This window comes from Bubalus kerabau, chromosome 22 (assembly GCF_029407905.1).
Source record: "Bubalus kerabau isolate K-KA32 ecotype Philippines breed swamp buffalo chromosome 22, PCC_UOA_SB_1v2, whole genome shotgun sequence".
Lineage (NCBI taxonomy): Eukaryota > Metazoa > Chordata > Mammalia > Artiodactyla > Bovidae > Bubalus > Bubalus kerabau.
In genome coordinates this window covers 24,932,149-24,951,206 of record NC_073645.1, presented here as the reverse complement: position 1 = coordinate 24,951,206, position 19,058 = coordinate 24,932,149, and the positions used below count along the sequence as shown (strand labels likewise).

At 48.3% G+C, this 19,058-nt stretch overlaps 2 protein-coding genes across 6 annotated transcripts in view; one reads left to right on the top strand and one right to left on the bottom strand.

Annotated features, from left to right (window-relative positions):
• The window catches only part of FBXW4 (F-box and WD repeat domain containing 4), an 83,272-nt gene extending 81,808 nt beyond the window's left edge, over positions 1–1,464 (top strand). For 2 of the 3 annotated variants that reach the window (XM_055560933.1, XM_055560935.1), the window contains 2 exons: positions 400–541; positions 746–1,464. In XM_055560933.1, coding sequence (XP_055416908.1) covers positions 400–541; positions 746–865 — 262 coding nt within the window. In that variant the 3' untranslated portion in view covers positions 866–1,464. The remainder of the gene's footprint in view (positions 1–399; positions 542–745) is intronic. The other variant, XM_055560936.1, reaches the window with a different exon arrangement.
• A 529-nt stretch (positions 1,465–1,993) lies between these two features.
• The window catches only part of DPCD (deleted in primary ciliary dyskinesia homolog (mouse)), a 22,014-nt gene continuing 4,949 nt past the window's right edge, over positions 1,994–19,058 (bottom strand). For 2 of the 3 annotated variants that reach the window (XM_055560961.1, XM_055560960.1), the window contains exons 2-6: positions 16,212–16,292; positions 10,425–10,549; positions 9,975–10,108; positions 2,841–2,943; positions 1,994–2,300 (exon numbers count right to left, since the gene is read on the bottom strand). In XM_055560961.1, coding sequence (XP_055416936.1) covers positions 2,196–2,300; positions 2,841–2,943; positions 9,975–10,108; positions 10,425–10,549; positions 16,212–16,292 — 548 coding nt within the window. In that variant the 3' untranslated portion in view covers positions 1,994–2,195. The remainder of the gene's footprint in view (positions 2,301–2,840; positions 2,944–9,974; positions 10,109–10,424; positions 10,550–16,211; positions 16,293–19,058) is intronic. The other variant, XM_055560962.1, reaches the window with a different exon arrangement.

Below are 19,058 nucleotides of genomic sequence, written 5' to 3'. Positions count from 1 at the left end.
TGGCAAGGTCAGAGTAAGCTTAGACTCCCTACCTCGGCAGCCCTGGTCCCATGGCCCAGGAGACTGTAGGCACCAGGCCCCGATAAGAGCCTTGAGAGCCATCAGGGTGCTGTCCTTCAGCATTCTGTCCCAGCTTGAGGCCTTCCTTGCCTCTGAAATCTGGTGACACATAGCAGCCACGTGATGCACAAATGAGGCATAGGCCTGCCTGGGGTCAGGGACTTGGTGAGAAAGAGATCTTTACTGAGGAGGCTTTCCCCCATTAAGTGTGGTTTTAAAGGAATGTGGTGGTTTGGCATCTTTCTCCCAACCAGAATGGCTTCCTAAGGCCTCTGGGGAAGCTGGGGTGGAGGCGGAGGGCACCCCCAGACATCCCCTGCATCACCTCCTCCTGGACAGGAAGTGTGTCATGGAGTGGGAGGAGCCCCACGACAGCACCCTGTACTGCCTACAGACGGATGGGAACCACCTGCTGGCCACTGGCTCCTCCTACTATGGTGTCGTGCGACTGTGGGACCGCCGCCAAAGGGCCTGCCTCCATGTAAGTGTCCTGCGCACCGCAGGCAGGCCTCGTGGATGCCAGGGCTCGTTAACAGGGTCTGCACTGGGAGTGGGTGTGCCTGGGGAGGGCGGGAGGAAGCCTAGAGTAGCCCCTGTCCCTTGACACCAGGCCGGGAAATCCTGCATTCGGGCTCCCCCAGCTCCCAGTGGGGATGTTTCTGCCACTCTCGTCCCTCCCCCGCAGGCCTTCCCACTGACGTCGACACCCCTCAGCAGTCCTGTGTACTGCCTGCGCTTCACCACCAGACACCTCTATGCTGCACTGTCCTACAGCCTCCGTGTCCTGGACTTTCAAAACCCATGACGAGGTCAACCCAGCCTGTGGGCCAGGGAAGCCAGCTACTCAGGGACCTCTCCTGCCTGGAGGGTTCAGTGATACCTCCTCCCCGGCCTCCCTGTGTTCCTAGACCTGTGACCACAGTGCTCAGGCACCTAAGATAAAGGCTGCTGACTCCTGGGCACTGGGGTTACCCAGGGGTGCAGTCTCTCCCAGGAACCAGCTGGAGAGATGGGACCTACTGCTTCTCAGCTGAACTCAGCTGGGCCTTGCTTCCCTGTTGGCCAGAGCAAGAATCTGGCCTGGAGACAGAGGCCCACCCCTTCTTAGAGCCAGGCCAGCTCAGCACAAGTGTGAGGTGAGGTGCTCCAGGCTTCCCAGGTGGCCCCTTCCCTAGAAGGACGGGGGTTGCTGCCAGTACCCTGTGGCACCAACCTCAACATCAGTCAGACCCCACCTTTGACCAAGGTCTTCGGCTGGAGTACTACAGCCTGGTCTTGCTTTGAAACCAGGAAAGGACAAAGGCAATCCCCAAATTCTGAATTCTGAGCCAGCCCAACCTCAGGCTAGCTGTTGAGACATGTTACAACCTTCATTTTTGTAAAAATAAAGCTTGACTCTTCACCGATCTGGTTCCTCACTGGTTAGCAAGACCACAGGGAGAAGGAACAATAGACTCAAACTTGGGGCTGGGCATGCCAGGGAAGGGTGAGACCAGCCTCACGGCTCAGTGTCCAAAAGAGCAAAGGTTTCTTCCTCCAGGAAGGCCTTTCATCACCCCTCCACCCCTGGCCCTGGTGGTGGGGTGGGCATCACCTGTGGGTTATGGGAGGGGGCCTGGAAAGGCTCCTGGCGGCTGTTGGCCTGCAGTGACCTCCTTCACCCCACTCCAGTGCTCTGCAAGCCTTATGCTGACTTTACACCCACAGTGTCATAATATCCTGGGCTGCAAACAGGTTGGGGCCCTGCCCTGCTGGCGTCAGGCTTCCCTGATCCGCGTCAGGCTTCCCTGATCCTCCTCTCCATCTAAGACCCATACCTTTATGTGGAAGGTTCTACACTGAAGGTCCAGAGGCTAGCAAAGAAGGAAACGTCCTCACCAGCCCCCTCCCTGGGGGCAGAAGCACCAGAGGACAAGGGGGTAGTACACACACACTGACTCAGAATTACTTTACTCAGGAGGGAAGACCATGACCTCGGGGCTAGGAATGCCCTGAGGCCTAGTTCTTACAAAGCCTAGACAGCTCCTCGGAGGAGAGAGGCTGCCCCTGTGCCAGAAAGGCCCAAGCCCAAAGTCTCACAGGCCTACAGCAAAAGCCTCACCCACCCAGTGTCAGAAGTCAGGCTCAGGTGTCAGCTACTGAGTCTTGCAGTCCCCGTCACTGCTGTGGGCTGTCTTTACCTTCTTCAGTTCCTTCTGCAGCTCTGACTCAGCTACCAGGACCTCCTTTGGCTTCTGGTACTGAGGATGGAGCGAGGAGAAGACATGAATCAATCATATCACCCCTTTCAACACACAGCCTCCACCCAACAGACTCAGGGCCCCCTGCCCCCTTTCGGCCAAACCACAAGGCATGTGGGATCTGAGTTCCCCAACCAGGGATTGAATCCATGCCCCCTGCATTGGAAGGCAAAGTCTTAACCACTGGCCCACCAGGGAAATCCTCCTTCTGCTCCCTTTATTCAAAGACGAGGGAATTGAGGCCTACAAGGTTGAATGATTTGCTTAAGGTCACGCGGGGGTACAGGTAGGCTTTTGGACCTTCTAGAGCTCCAGTTCTATGGATCTCACCCCTCCCCATCACCCTCTACCCAGTTCCAGCTGTGATTTTAAAATCAGTCTCCTGAGCCCTCGCCTGCTCATCCCATTCTGTTGGAGAGGCCTGTTCCCTAGCAAGCATACCCCAGGAGTTGCTGGGGCTGAAACTGAGTAAGATGGGAAGTGGGCAAAAGAAGGAGCCTTTCCCTGACACAGTGGCCAAGAAGTCTGAACGAATCTTACAGAGATAATGAGGGTGGAGTTGGCGTGAGCAAAGCTCAGCGAGGATTCATCCAGAGGTAGCTGGTATCTTTCTAGGTCAGGAATGGAGAACTTCTTGTAGTACCTGTGGGGACACCAAGAGGCCGTGAGAACACCCAACATGGGGACCCCCACAGATGGGCATCAGGCCCTTTAATGCCAAGCTTCTACACAGTCCTCCCCACTCCCCAACCAAAGAGGAAGAAGGGAAGCCAGTTAGAAGGCCAGTATTTTAGAGCTTAGTGACCCTGGAAAGAAAAGAATGAAAGGCCTTCTGGCCAGTCATAATTCCCTGATTAGACCAGGGGTTAGAGTGACTCATATTTCAAGTTCATCAATCCCAGAGACATGTGGAAGAAGCCTCCCAGGAAACAACTGGGTCAGGCAAGCGCTACCTCCTCAGCACCCCAAGAAAACAGCATGTGTCTGCAAACGAGGACAGAATAAGGACATCTAAGGCCGTCTTCCAGAGCTGGGGACTGACAGTGGCGCTTACATGGCACTTTACTGAGGCCCTCTGCTACCTCTCCCTCTTTTAGGGTTAGCCTGACTCCACTTACAGGCCAGAGAGGGAAGTTAATCCACAAGGAGAAATCTCCCTAAGAGAACAAACCGTGCGACTCATCACAGAGGCCAGATCTCTGGGGCTCTGGCCTACTTTGCTGACCGAAAGACCCTACTCCATTTTCACATATCACACATGGTCCCCCTCATCTGCAGGTGCCAGTCCAGAGATTAATGATCCCTTTCAGTTCAGTTCAGTACAGACGCTCAGTCGTGTCCAACTCCTTGCAACCCCATGAACCACAGCACGCCAGGCCTCCCTGTCCATCACCAACTCCCGCAGTCCACCCAAACCCATGTCCATTGAGTCAGTGATGCCATCCAGTCAGTTCATCCTCTGTCGTCCCCTCTCCTCCTGCCCTCAATCTTTCCCAGCATCAGAGTCTTTTCCAATGAGTCAGCTCTTCACATCAGGTAGCCAAAGTATTGGAGTTTCAGCTTCAACATCAGTCCTTCCAAAGAATACCCAGGACTGATCTCCTTTAGGATGGACTGGTTGGATTTCCTTGCAGTCCAAGGGACTCTCAAGAGTCTTCTCCAACACCACAGTTCAAAAGCATCGATTCTTCGGCACTCAGCTTTCTTCACAGTCCAACTCTCACATCCATACATGACCGCAGGAAAAACCATAGCCTTGACTAGACGGACCTCTGTTGACAAAGTAATGTCTCTGCTTTTTAATATGCTGTCTAGGTTGGTCATAACTTTCTTCTAAGAAGTAAGCATCTTATAATTTCGTGGCTGCAGTCACCATCTGCAGTGATTTTGGAGCCCCCAAAAATAAAGTCAACCACTGTTTCCCCATTTATTTGCCATGAATGATCCCTTTAGTTGGGGTGGGGGGGGAAACCCTGGGACTTACCTGGCAGTTTAGTGGTTAAGACTTTGTGCCTCCAATACAGGGGGTGCAGGTTTGATCCCTGGTCAAGGAACTAAGATCCCACATGCGGAGCGGTGCACCCAAAATTAAACAAAAACAACCACCCAGATAGCAACATCCAACCCATAATGTCTGTAACTGGACTTTGCAGGAAATTTGACCTCCTTTACCAAAGAGGAAACTCGGGCTCAGAGAGGTGAATTATCTTGCCTGGTTTCACAGCCAGTTAGTAGGGTCAGATTAAAGTTCCCCAATCCTGGTCTGGAGCTTATTACATTGGAGCACTGAGAATGGCCTCCTCATCTCTGGCAACAGGACCGTCTGGCATTTTCCTTGGTGGAAGTGTCACCTAGGCTCTGGCTGGTGGCCACCAGACCTGTCACCCGGGCATGGCATCAGTGCTGCCACGAGGCTGTGGCCTGCGCAGAGAACACTGCAGACAGGTACAAACACACGCAAGTGAGGGCCTGGAGAGGACTGGGCTTTTAATACTTCAGAGGGGCCTGGTCCTTATGGCAGCTCCCCCCAGTCCACTTCAAAAGCCCTGATGCCCTGGGGACTCAGAGTTGACATCAAGGCAGCATTTCTGCCCTGTTCTCCCTGCTGAAATCCCTTGTTCAGTGAGGACTCTCAGGGCCCCCTCTCCTCCCAGGTTCCTCACTCCCCGCCAAGGTGCTGGGACCCATGGCAGGAAAAGAATGTTTACTTAAAGGCTGACAGTTCAAAAGGAGTGGGGGTTGGGGGATCCTAATGGCACCACAAGTTTGCTTTATTTTCCAAAGCTCTGCCCCAGGGAAAGGCGATCCATCTGCCTGCAGACCGGGGTGGAATGTCGGCCTCATCCTCCTCCTAGCCAGCCCAGGCTGAGGGCTCTTCCTGGGGCCCTTGGTCTGGCCAGCAAAGGTGGCAGACACTGATAATAGGGAGAGAGTCAAAGGTTAAACAGCGGAGATTAGATGAACACAAAGGCTTGTTAGGAAGTGTTAACATCTTCCCTGCAAATATACACAAGCAGCAGAAGCGGGAGAGCAGCAGCCTGGCACACATGGCTCAGCTGAGCCCAGTGGGCCTGTGTAAGGCCTCGCTGTGCAGAATGTGGCACGTCCTCAATGCCCACCTGGCTGTGTACTGGGGAGGGGGACAGGGACACACCTGTGTCCCACGCTGTCGAGGCACATGCCCCAGGCAGGGGAGGCAGAGTCCAGGGCTTGGCCTCAACAGCAATGACAAGATCAAAGGGAACTTGAGTTGCACGACTTGCCTCAGCATCCCTGTGGTACTCCCATCACCTCTCACCTGGCAGGGAGGCGGTGGCAGAGTAGGTCTGGGGGCTCAACTCTGTTTTGAGTCTATTCTAATGGATTTAGTTTATTGGCTGAGGTTAAACCATTTTTTTAGGGGCTCCTGATGGGCAGCCTTCAAGGGAGCATGAGGCATCTGCTTTCTCTCCTCAAGAAACAGCTCACACCCCCTTATCTCTATCCCTGCCTTGGGATTTGCCCTGAGAATACCATGGTTCACCTTCTCACCAGCACCTGGACTAGAGACGGACCCACTGTGCTTCCAGGAAAGTCCAAACGCCCAGCCTCTGGGCAGCCCTAGGCAGGCAGCAAACATTTCTTAGGCATCAACTGTGTCCCAGAGCTGTGAACTGGGGCTTTAAGGACGAAAAAGAAATAAGGCCATATCACTGCCTGAAATCTTGTGTTTCTGCTGAAAGCTAAGCCTTTATAGTGGGGTAGTCCCTGGGCTTTTAGCTGATGTGCAACAACCCCCATTCTCACCTGCCTTCACTATCCTCAGTCTCAGCCACACAGTGAGAGGTGACATTTATGAATTCTAAATCTGTGCCAGGCACTGTTCAACACACACTGACTCCTGAAAACAACGCTCTCAGGTTGGTTGCTTCTGTCATCCTCTTTTATAGAAGAGGAGACTGAGGCACAGGCAAGTCAGGTATCTTGTCCACGTCATAAAACTGGTAAAGGGAGATGCCCTTATTACAGTGATAATCCCCTCAATCTCCTGACTCCTCTATCGCTCTCCATTCTCACCTCAAAGGATCAGACCATCTAGGTTCCAAGGATGGGGCAGAGATGGGGGGTGGTCTCCCCCAGGATTCAACCATCATGCAGGTCTCCTGAGCACTCCCTCTAACACAGAGTGGCCTTCCTTTCTGAATGTAAAAGTGTGCAAAGATGTATGTGGAAGTAAGGGCTCTCAGGAGGACCCCTGGCCCCACCCTGTGACTCTGGGCAGGCCACTTAACTCCAGGACCTGTTTCTTCCTCCAGATTCCTTTCTCAAATAAAATAGCTGCCCCAGATGAACTTTTAAGTCACTGGGAACAGAACAGGCTAACCTGGTACCTGTCTCCAAGCTGTGCAAAAAGACAGCTCCTTCACTCTTTCAGAGATGACCTACTGCACTGCATCACTCTCTTTCTCTGCTATATTCCCTTCCCCATTCCCAGTCCTTTCCCAGCCTGTTCTCCCTTCGCAGTAAACTGAGAAAGGGCACAAGAGAGCAGGCCTAGAGAAAGAGGCTCTGAAGGAAGCTGATAGTAGAAGCAGGACGGCTGTGGAGTCACATGGGCTGGACCCACAGACCTCCCGTGGGTGCTCTGCACACAGGCTCAGCCAGCGTGGTCGAGGGAAGCCTGTAGTCAGTCTGTCCCTGAGACGATCAGTAGGCGCATCTTCCCTTCTTGCTTAAACATCAACACTCCGGACAAACTGGTCACCTCTGCCTATAATGCACATTCACATATTTAAGGCTCTCAGAAGTCCTACCAAAGAGAAACCCATTTAATTCAGTTTCCTAACCTTATTTGACCACAGAATCCTTTTTTCTAGAGATGCCTATTAACACTCCCACAGAGTTAGTATTACCAATGTCAAATCAGCCAAACTCTCTTTAGGCTCCAATTTCCTCAGGCCGGCCACAGGGCTGAGTACAATATACAATTTTCTAATTCCCCAAACAATCTATGATGTACGCATGAGTATTCTCCTGTGATAGATGAGGAAACCTTGCCCAAAAATGCCATGATTAATATGTGGCAGAGGCCAGATTTAAGCTGACATCCTCCTACTCCACGCCCAGCTCATTCTACTCAGAGCTGCCAGCTTCTAAGGCTGAGGCTCAGAACCTTTTCTCTGCACAAGCATTCTTAACAGATGATGGGAACACATGATGCCACAATCAGATCCCAGAAAAGCACCTTCTTCCTTCCCTGGTTCATCTCTTGCTATTACCTGAGGCCAAGGATATAATTCACTGGAATCAATTCTATCAAGAAAAGTGGCAAACCCAGTTTTTCAGGGACTCTGGCTTTTATTGATAACCATATTCCAGAATATTAGAATCAGGGCAGACATGGAACCTTCAGGTGAAGGACATCAAATCAGAAAAGCCACAGTGTGGTGGAAACTGCAGAGGCCTGGGCATGAAAACCATCACTATCCCCTCCAGTAAGTCAAGTGCATCATGCTGACTTTATAGATGCTCTTACGAAATCGTTCCTATATAGCACAAGAATTATACATACCCTGTCCACCACTGGATGGTATGATGATCAGAAAATAGTTTTACAGTATCTTGAAAAAGTTAAACTCTGCTCAAAGGAATAGCCATTGAGTTGTGTATATTTAGAGGAAGTAAAGGTACAGGATGTGTTACTACTCCAAGTAGAAAATGAACATGCCACTAGGCTCAGGAGGAGCCGGTTGAGGGCTTAGCAGCCTCCCCCGCCTTCCTCTCAGCAGAGGGTCCCAAGGCTGTGCTGCGCCAGGCTGGGCCGTGCTGACCCTGAGATCTCAGTGCAGGCCCTGAAGTGAGCACTCACATACCCTCCCCTCTGTGGGAACCCGATCCTGGTCCTGCTCCCTCTGGAGGCGGGACTCCCATCCCACCTGGCCTCACCAGGCAGTTCAGCAGCATCTCCCCTTGCCCGGGGCGCTGGAGTGGAGCGCCTGGCCAACAGTGCCACCTATGGTTGGATATGCGCAGGAGATGGGACCCAGAGGACTGGCCTGCAGATGAATTTTCTGGTGAGCTAGCTAGCCTCTCTTCTCTCGTTCCTTGGTAATCACATTTTTGCTTGAGATCTATATTCGACAGTGACCTCTGGGGGACAAAAGGAAGGCAGCAGCCAGCTCCACAAACTGCTGGGCTGCAGATTCAAGTGCTATCAGAAGCACTTTTGTTCCTAGTTTGGACCCAGGGCCTCTGACGCCAGGGAATGCTTGCTGAAGCATGGAGTTTGTTTTCCTAAAGGCAATTTCTCTGTTGTCTGAAATTGCTAAATTCTACTTTAGGCACTGACTCCTGTTAATGATGAGAACAATAACGGGAATAAACTGCCTTTTATCTGAGGGCTATAAAGTGCTTTACAAACACAAACCCTTATTATTATGACTTTATATTTATAGACAAGGCTCACTTTAGGGCTGCTGGCTGCATGTACAGCAATAATCCTGAAATTAATTCATTCATCTCCACCCCTTCCCCACCCCTTAACCCTGCCAAAGTGACAGGGTGTGGGGGGTCAGAGAGGAGAGTGAACCCAGGGTTGCACTAGGGGAGCCTGGGAGCCACACTACTTCCCTATGGCATCATGGACCTGAGAGAGATGGTGGGAGGCTGGCACCACACCACCTGAGAAGATGGACCAATACTGGGTCCTCCTTACTCTAGGTAAACTGGAGGGGGCATCTCTGGCCTAAGCTGAGCGCCCCATGAGACAAGCTGGATAGGTTCACCGCCTGTGGACTAGTAACTCGTAAAACCTCCCATCTCAATGCCCTGAATCTATTTCATGGGAGTTGGTCCTACACTGCAATCCCTCTGACTCAGTTCACAACCAAGTCATTACGGGGCTCTTCTCTTCTGTGGTCAGTAAGAGTTCCAGAAACCCAAACGAGATCAGTGCATTTCCAAGATAATCAGCCAAGAAGCAGTCCCGCCAGGATCAGATCTCCACCTCGGTCACCTTCTGTCCCCTCAACCCGACTGAGCAACTGAACTGAGCAGACCATGAGAAGAGGAGGAAAAGGGATGTGAGCACACTCTTTGAAACATCATGCAAGAAACTTCCAAGAAGCACTCACCCCTTGTCCCTCTAGGGACACCCCCACCCCCACCCCCAGGGGGGTCGGATCGAGTTTGCTGCTCCCAGATACCTCTGTAACTGCCACCTCAGACAGGTGTGCCTTCCAGGCTCTGGCTCCCTGCCAGCTCCAAGCTCATCATGGATTGGAGCCAGCCAGAGATCCAGGCATAGTAATCTTACAGCAGAACCACCTAAGATCGCAAGTCAGTGGCTGGGTGATTTCCTCATCTCCTCATTTATCCAACAAATGTTTACTGAGCTCCAGCATATGCCAAGTACTGGACCAGACACTCATTGTTCAAATTTCCCTGCCCTGATGGAGCTGAGTACAATATTCAAGCTGGTTCTGATTACAGTCTTCAAGGGCTGAAGAGAGAAAGCCCTTCAGCTTTTAGTACCTACTCTAGGGCTGTAGTAAAGCCCTTCTGCCCCTCTCAGAGCTGGAAGAGGAGGCTGCTCTACCCTCTGAGGTGGGGAACCGTCTGAGTCCTAACCCTAGGTCAAACCCCACCCCCACCTTGTTCATACACAAGTAGGCAAGTGCCTACCACGCCACTTACTTTTTGTTGGTTGTTCTGACGACAACACAGCGCTCCTTCTGGTCCACACAGACATTGTAAACATCCTTAGGGTACGGGAGGTTTCGAATTCGCCACTGGAAACTCATCTTGGTGTCTTTGCGCACGAATATGGGCTGCAGAAGGCAAATCCAATTCAAGGACTATTCTTGGAGAGGGGTAGGAAGGGATGGCTCCCCTCCACAAAGCTCTACCCGGGGACAAAATGGGAGATCCTCAGCTCTCCTCTGATGCTTCCACTGCTGTGACCTACGAAGCCTGGAGCCCCTGCTCTGGGATGACTAAGCCAGAACCCTTTGGGTATCCATTCAAGGGAACTGCGTCCAGGCGGGCACACTGGAGATGAGGAGGTGAACAAGACATGGTGGCTGCCCTTGAGGGCTAGCAGCCCACTCCCCCAGCCTCCCCAAGACACCTGACAGACAGACATACATTGGCACTGCTTTCCGTGATGAGTTCAGGCCCCAGGCTCCCTGCTCCTGGGAGTGCTGGCTCTCCCACCTCAATCTGCCACTGGCCCAAGGCTCCCAGGGCACTCTTCACACGCCACTTCCTCACTGAGGAGAGAAGGAAGCAGTGGGATTACCGGGAGGAAAGGTGTTCTGCTCTCTTCTGCTGAATCGTTGACATCACTTTAGGTACAGGAACAGGATAAAAGTGGGAGTGACAGGCCTTCATGAACTAACTTTATCCACACAACCCCTGAAATCTCAGGAGAGCATTTCAATATTAGACAATTTGTAAAGAACAGATCAGGGTGCCCAGACAAAAAGAATTAAAGCTATGAAAGGCACCAAGTGAAGTTCAGAAACCCCCAGGTATGACTTCAAGCACAGGGATGATGTGAAGGTTGGGAAAAGGGTGGCTACTAGTAACAGGGAAAATATGGATCCCAAGAAGCCTGAGTTGATGTGCATTCTTCCTTCTAAAAATAGGCAAAGGAAGAAGGAGTTAAGAGTGTGCAAGCTGATAAGCAGATTTGTCTCATGACTCCGAAGTCCAAATTGAGAGGTTTACTCATTTCAGGTGTACCTGGCTTAAAATAACACCCCCACAGTTGTGTTTACAGGAAACTTGAGGCACATTTTAAGTGTATTATTTATAAAAGATCTAACATAAACTTCTTATAGAGTGGAATCATCCTTTTATAATGCAAATAATCATTTCTATTTTACACCCCAGATGTTTGCATAAGAATTTTTTTTCTGGTAAGGCCCACACTTTTATGGAAATTTTAAGTGGAAAGTCTAGTGCAATAGACACTGAGAGCCCCACTGGGATGCTCAGGGACCCCACCCAGCCCTGTCACGGCCGACTGCTGTCAGCCCGCCCGCGGCCACAAGGGGCTTTCCCAAGCGCGACCGCTCAGCTCCTTCCCTCCCTGAGGCAATGGGGGTCTCCCAGGTGGCAGCTCGGGCGCTGCTCCAGGCCAGCAGCCTTCCTGGAGGGGCCGTGAGGAGCTAAACAACTCAGAAAGCACCCGGTGTCCTGTGGTGGTTGCTCCTTTTCTGGGCCGGGAGGGGGGGGGTGAGTGTGATTCTCAGGATGGGTTTCTTCTGAGTAGCTGTGCCAAACCCCAAACACCCTCCCTGCTCTAAGTAAGGCACACAAGCTGAACACAAAAGTATGCTGTAAAATGAGGATTTTCCCTTGAATATGTGCTTTTATAAGGTCTGTTGAATTCTGCAATGTGATTTTATTACATCTCAGGGCCAGAAACTCTCCCTAGAAACACATTTCCAAGTTTATAATGAAAATTAATAAGGAAGAGTAAAACTTGGAAATATGCTTTATAGGCAACTTTTTTTTTTTCTCACAAATACTTCTCTCTTAAGAGACTGGACTGTGACTAGAAGTACATCCAAATCTATTCTCGTAATACCTTGCTTAACTAGGAAGCCAGTCTTCTGGGTTGCAGCCTTCACAGCTACAAATTCAGAAACGACAAACGCCTCTAAGCTGCGACTTACTGTGACAGACCCGTGCACCTCACTCGACTGTAGAAGATCACTCCCAGATTCTTCCTCAGACACATACAAAATGCTATGTGTAGAATAAGGCAGGACATTAATTTCTTCCCAGGCATACTGACAACAGCATGATGGGATAGCTCACACTGAGTGCAGAGTCAGAACTAAAAAGCATGTGGGACCATTTGGTGTGAGGGCAAACAAGCATCCTTAGACCCTGATGGGATCCTGAGGTAAGAACAGTCAAAACAGAGCTTAAAGGTGGAGGTTCTTTTAGAAAGCGTCCAGTCCAATGCTTGTATCTTTCAAATGAGAAATAGCATTCTTCCCTGCCTGCTCTCCTTCAACCCCTGCTACCTCTCTCCAAGGAAGAGTATACAGAATTACCAAGGCTCAGAAAGAGACACTCACTTGCAAAATCCACAGGTAAAATTCACATCTCCTAACTCCAAGACCAGAATCTGAATCACTAGTAAATGGCTAACTTGTATTCTATAAATATTTATCTGTGCTAAGTCTCTTCAGTCGTGTCCAACTCTTTGCGACCCTGTAGCCAGCCAGGCTCCTCTATCCATGGGGATTCTACAGGTAAGAATACTGGAGTGGGTTGCAATGTCCTCCTCAAAAATATTCAATAGCATATATAATATTTTTTTTTAAAGCTCTATTTCTTTTTAAAGTTTTAGCATTTAAAAGAAAAGCTTCAATTATTTGAAAATTTAATTTCTGAAAAACACTTAATTATTTGAGGCTGGACAAGTGAGGTGTCCAGTGATCACGGGCCTTGTTAATCACGTGTCCTGAAGCACAGTGCCAGGGTGGCCAGGAAAGGCAATTCTGATCTGCTCTTTTATCTAGGGAATAATTGGGTTTGGAACAGAAACGTTCCCCAAAAGGACCCTAAGGAGATGGAAAGTTAGCTACTGGTTTCCTTACTGCTGGCCTTAAAAGCCACTCAGGTCACAGAAACTTGGACCCTTGGCTGTTTCACCGTTTTTAACATCTTGGGGTTAAATTCTTTGTTAGAATATGAAGAAGGTCTCTGTACTCATTCTCCTGTGAGATAAGAGCCAATAAATGATTTTGGTGAAGTCCTTATTATTTTTCCCATGGATGTGGGCATGGATGCACACATGCAAATACACGCTTCATCTTGTCTTTCTTGTCCTGTCTTTGTTCCTGAACTCAAGGACAGCTCCTGCGGCAACAGAAGACTGTTTCCACCTGCTGTCACTCTGATTTGATTATATGTTAAACCCAAACTGGTGTGTGCAAGGCAGCTCCCTGGGACGCTGTCATATCTTCCTGGCTGAGCCAGGGCCAGTCCTTGGAAAGGAGACTTTCAATGACCCTGTAAAGGGTCTGATGGGGAATATATGAAGGAGGCAGCGCCTGGGGCCTTTTTCCTAAGTCAGCAGGAAGCAGGCTGATGTCCCTGACTGCTGAAAGGAGGCCCCATCTTTCAGGTAGGCTGGAAAGTAGAGGTCCTAAAGGCCTCCTTCCCCAGAGCTCCCAGCCCTGGCCCACTTCCAATGTGGATAATTACATTCCCCTTTCCTAAATACTCCCTGCAGCTTAAACTGGATGTAGGATTCTTCTTTTCTGCCCTAAAACACTGCAACATTGCTATGTGGCTATTAAACAGCTGCCACGTCCCATCCCTGAGGAGGCTGAAGGGAATCGAGTGGGTCATTTATAAAGCCGGTGAAGTGCTTGGGGATGAAAGTGCTCAATATCCTCCAAATGCAGCCTGGGGTGGTTAGGCTGGCGGTCAAATACCACAGCAGATTAAGCCAGTAATCCGAATGTAATCGCTGGGGGATGGCCTGCCCTTCAGCCTCGGCCCCCCTGGACATGCTGTGTTCTTCTAGGGCTGGTTTGATGTTCCGATCATTGTTATGGGGCCCTTCAGTTTTTTTTCTCTATGAATACACATACAGCATTCATTGTGGGGGGTGGGGATGAATAGCATTGAGCGGGCAGGAAAAAAAATATGACACTACTATGGTTATTAACACCGACTGGAAGGGCTCTGACCCAGACGGATGCACTACTGGTAATTCTCTCTATAAATTACTTTCTGGGTTTTTCAGACAGAAAACCAGTTTGACCAATTATCCAATTTGTATAATTAGCTGGAAAAAAATAAAAAATGGAAACCATTCCCATTTACAGCCACAAAAACCCTGTCCATATTTTGCTTCAACGAATGCACAAGTGAAAGTCAGTTCAGGCCCTGGGATTATTTATACTTAAAAATTAAAAACAAACAGTATTTTGCAAGCTGGCAGGCATGGGGTGGGGTGGTTGGAGATGAATAAGAAAAGGGTCAGCTGTTCAAAGGGCCCAGTGGTTTGAGTGGAGTGTTCCCCTCTGTCCTGCTCCCACCAGTCTCTCCTTGGGCCATTCTGAGGAGAACAAAATTTAGTTAAAAAAACAAAACAGGATTAAATATTCTCAACTTCCAACAGTATGTTGTTGTGGATTAAAAGCACGGGCTCTTCATCACACAGACCTAGGCTTAAACCCAAGCCCTGTAACTAACCAGCTATGTGCTTCTGAGCAAGGTGCTTAAGCTCTTGCAACTTGCAGTTTTCCTGACTGTAAAATTAATGCAGCAGCACCTACCTACCACGCTGGGCTGTGACGGGGCTGGGTGGTGTAAAGCACTTAGCATGGTGCCCAATAAAAGGCACAGTATTACTTATCCTTCGGTAGACTTTTTCAAACAAAATTCTCCTATGAACCTCCATTTCTGCTTTTAAGAAAAAGGAGTTGGGAGGCCACTGTCTAGTCTTGACCTGCCACGAGGGAAAGTGACAGGTTCACGTGGGATGTTACCAATGAAGTAACCTGGGCTTGTTCTTCATTTCAAGTTTGTGTCCAAGCACAACTAAGAGGCCTTGGGGTTTACTTGTTTGTTTTTATAGCCACAGCAGCAATAGCTGCATTATTCGCTCTGTGAGAAGACAGTGCCCCTGGGGGCTCAGCGAGAGGAGCTGTGGCGAGTCCCTGGCCTGGTGATGGTGCTGGTCAGCCCACGTGACCTCTGCTTTCATAAGCTCACCCCGTTAGGCATTCCAAGGCTGTCACCCCCTGGGAGTGCTATAAATTACAATGCATTGTGAGGATATTACTACTGAATTGGTTTCCACCAAATCAGTGTCATATGCTAAACACATCAAGATTTTTTAATAGCACCATATTAAACCAATTGGGACTGGAACTGAAGCAGCTCATAATAAGGAAGGATCAACACTTCACTTTGCGGCTGAGCATGCGCAGGACACACGTTTTAAGACTGGAGACGAAGAGAATGCAAACCCATGTGATCCATGTTGTCAGTTTTAGACATTTATGAGCTGTCAGAAAAAGGGAAAAAGAAATTCCCTCAACAGTACTACCTGTCCATCAGGCCCAGGAAGAAATTAAAGTCAAGAATAATGACAAGAAAATAACCCAGCCCATGATTCCATCATTGGTCTTAGCATTTCAGGTGAAACTTAATAAAGAGACCAACTCCCACTGCTGACAGCCTCAGGCCCTGGGTCAAAGAACCAGCCACCTAGCTTCGGGAAGTCAGTTAATGCTGATATGCATACCTGAGAACAGAGAATGAGCAAATCAAATAATTTCCAGAAATCTGAGCTGGAGCCTCTATTTATGAGCTTATTCTTAGACGAAAAGGGAAAAGGGCTGCAGGAATGAAAGTGATGATGCCGCAAAATCACCATTTCTCCTTCCTCCTCCCTTTGATTCAGACATTCTCCAAGACAAGGGGCATATTTAACAGAGCTGCCTCTGAGGCAAGGTCAGAAGCTGCTGCCTCTGATTCTTGCTTGTCCTGATGTGGTTTCAGAAAACAAAACAAAAATTAAGCCAAAAAAGTGCAGGGAAAGCTGCCTTCACCATGACTTAGCCCACAAGGCTTATTTCCAATTTTACCTTCTCTGTGAAGATTTTCCCAGTGGTTTCTCTATACCCCCAATCACACCTTAGAAGAGTTAACTCTCTCATTTGCCTGGGGGTGGAGTGAGGTTCACTGGTCAAGTGGACGCCCATTGCATCTCTGGTGTCCGGCCCTGACCTCGGGTTATTCTCAGGAACAATTTTGCCTCAAGGGCCTCAGTCTCGCCAAGTTCCCACATGTACTGCTGAGCTTCTCCTCGAAGCCTCAGCTAGGCCTGTTTACCTGTGCTCAGGTCACCCCAAGTGTTCCTAAGGCCCACCGGGGGCCCCTGTCACTTACCAAGTAGTTCGTTCGTCTTCTCATCATACTCTTCGGCCATTTCCTTCCCATCGGGGAACAAATAGTGTGCCTTTCTTCTCCCTGGGCACAAAGCGAAAGAGGGCCTTACCCCGGGCCTCCCCTTGCCGTGGGCCTTCAGATCCAGAGATCTGCCTGGGAAACACTAACAGCCATGGGCATTTAAAAATCTTCCCAGAGCCTCCCACGAGCTCCTTGACAACCATCACCCACCATTACTTTAAGACAAGTCCTGGGACTCATTTGCTTTCCCTGAACATGTCTTTGTTCTGCTGATTATTCTACGAGCAATAGCTCTAAAAAAGTGTTAGTTGCTTAGTCATGTCTGATTCTTTGTGATCCCATGGACTTGAATTCTCCAGGCAAGAATACTGGAATGGGTAGACATTCCCTTCTCCAGGGGATTGTCCTGAACCAGGGATTGAACCTGGGTCTCCAGCATTGCAGGCAGATTCTTTACTGTCTGAGCCACTCTTCCCAACTGTTGAACTCCTCCTTGCCCTTCAAAATCCAACTGAAATGTCACTTCTACTGGGAAGTCTTCCTAAAACTATCACTCCTAGCCACCTTGGCAAAATTCATCACTTATTTCTTTATGCCTTCCTGGTGCTTTATTCATGTCCACAGTGGAGTGTTTATCACCTAGTATGATACTTTTAAAAGTATCTGTTTCAAGAATGATATCATATTTACCTTTCTCTCCCTAGTTCCTAAAACCAAGTCTATGTGCTCAGATTACTGAACTGGGTTTCCCAACCAACAACTCCCTCCAGCTGTGCCCCTCACTCCGCCTTCTTCTGCACATCTCTGCGCTATTCCTATCACATGGCACCTGACAGGAGCGCCCACGTATTCTCCCTATGGCATTTCCCTTGGTTATGGTTTTACATCTGTGTGAATTCTGGATGGTTAGTGCCTGTCTCTTTACTAAGATGAGAGGGATTTTATCCCCTCTATCTATGGTTTCCCAAACACTAAGCATAGTACTTGGCATATTTTAAGAGCTCAGCTAAATATTGATTGAAAGAATGAAAGAACATCACTTCATCTTTCATTGAAAGAGAAGAAATGGATAAAGAAGATGTGGAATATTAATCATAAAAAGTAATGAAATTGGGTCATTTGTAGTGGCCTAGACAGACATAGAGTATGTCATACAGACTGCAATCAGAATTAAGAAAAAATAAATACCGCATATTAACACATATATGTGTAATCTGAAAAAATTGATTCTTATTTACAAAGCAGAAATAGAGACATAGACATAGAGAACAAACATATGGATACCAAGGGGAAGTGGGGATGAGATGAACTAGGAGATCGGAATTGACATATATAAATTATTGATACTATGTATAAAATAGATAACTAATGAGAATCTATTGTATAGCACAGAGAACTCTACTCAGTGCTTTGTGGTGACCTAAATGGGAAGGAAATCCAAAACAGTGGAGATATAGGTAGCTGATTCATTTTGCTGTACAGCAGAAACTAATACAACAATGTAAAGCAACTACACTCCAATAAAAATTTAAAAGAAAACAAATGTTAAAACAATTTCATACTAAAACAAAAGTAACGTATGTTCAAAGGAAAAAAAAAGGAAAGAATTCAAGGGCATCTCTGAGACCAACTCTTCCATCTCAGTAGTATAATCCTAAGCATCTTCTTAAAAGTGGTTAGATAATTTCCCATTTTTACAGACAGGTAAACAGACAGGTAGGCTCCTTAGTGAGACAGTGCCAATGCCCAGCAATCAGTACCCAGCATGTCCCTGATGAATAGAGCCCCAAGGCCCTTAATCAGCTGAAGGAGCCACTAGCCAATACTTGCAACTGCATCCAATCTACCAAGCCTTTTGCTGTCCATTCACTCCCCAAGACCTTGTTCTTCGCGTCATTCCGAATTTGTACTCTGGAGACACTCACCCCCAAATTTGCAGGGCCTCTCCATAGGCCCCTAGGTTACACCACCCTTAATCATTTGTTTGGCTCACAGAGCTGGCAGAGGCTGTCCTGTCAGGAGGCGGGTACAAGGCGCTGCCTGTGAGTAGCTGAGGGCGTCGGGCCTGACCCTCTTCTTCCCTGGAGCCTGGTCGTCAGTGCAGCAGGACGCAGCGCTCACTATGGGCCAGGCGCTTTACATACTTTATTGCATTTAATTCTCACAATAATCCTCTGTGCCTCCAGTACTTGTCTTTCACAAATAAAGAAAATTGAGGCCTAAAGATCATGTAACTGGTTCAAGGTCATAAAGCTAGGAAATGATAACCTGAGCTTAAACTCACTTGAGGCCAAAGTCGAGGCTCTAATAACCATACTAGGGTATCTGTATGGCTTTAAGGTTATAAGGATGAACAGTATTCTAAGGGTTTATTGCTCATATTTCTAGTGAATTACATGTTTAGGCCTTAGCCTATTTTATTTCAGTATTCATCTTTTTCTTACTAATCTGATTGAGCTTTGTATATAGTTAGCACATGCCACACATGTTGCAAATAGTCTCAGTTTTAATTGCCTTTTTGTTTAAAGCAGATTTTCTCAAACAAATGTTTACTTTTTATATAGTCAATTATTTTTTCCTTTGTGGTTATTATCCAGAAGTTGTGCTTAGACTATCCTCCCTTACCCAAGATCATAATATTCATCTATACTTTATTCTAATACATATTTAGGGCTTCCCTCATAGCTCAGTCAGTTTTAAATGTACTCATGTATGTGAATATAAAAAAATTTAAGTATATTACTATGATATTTTGGTGAAAGAAAAAATATATGTGTGTGAGCTTGTATGCATGGAAAAAATACGGATGTTTCTGTATTAAAATGT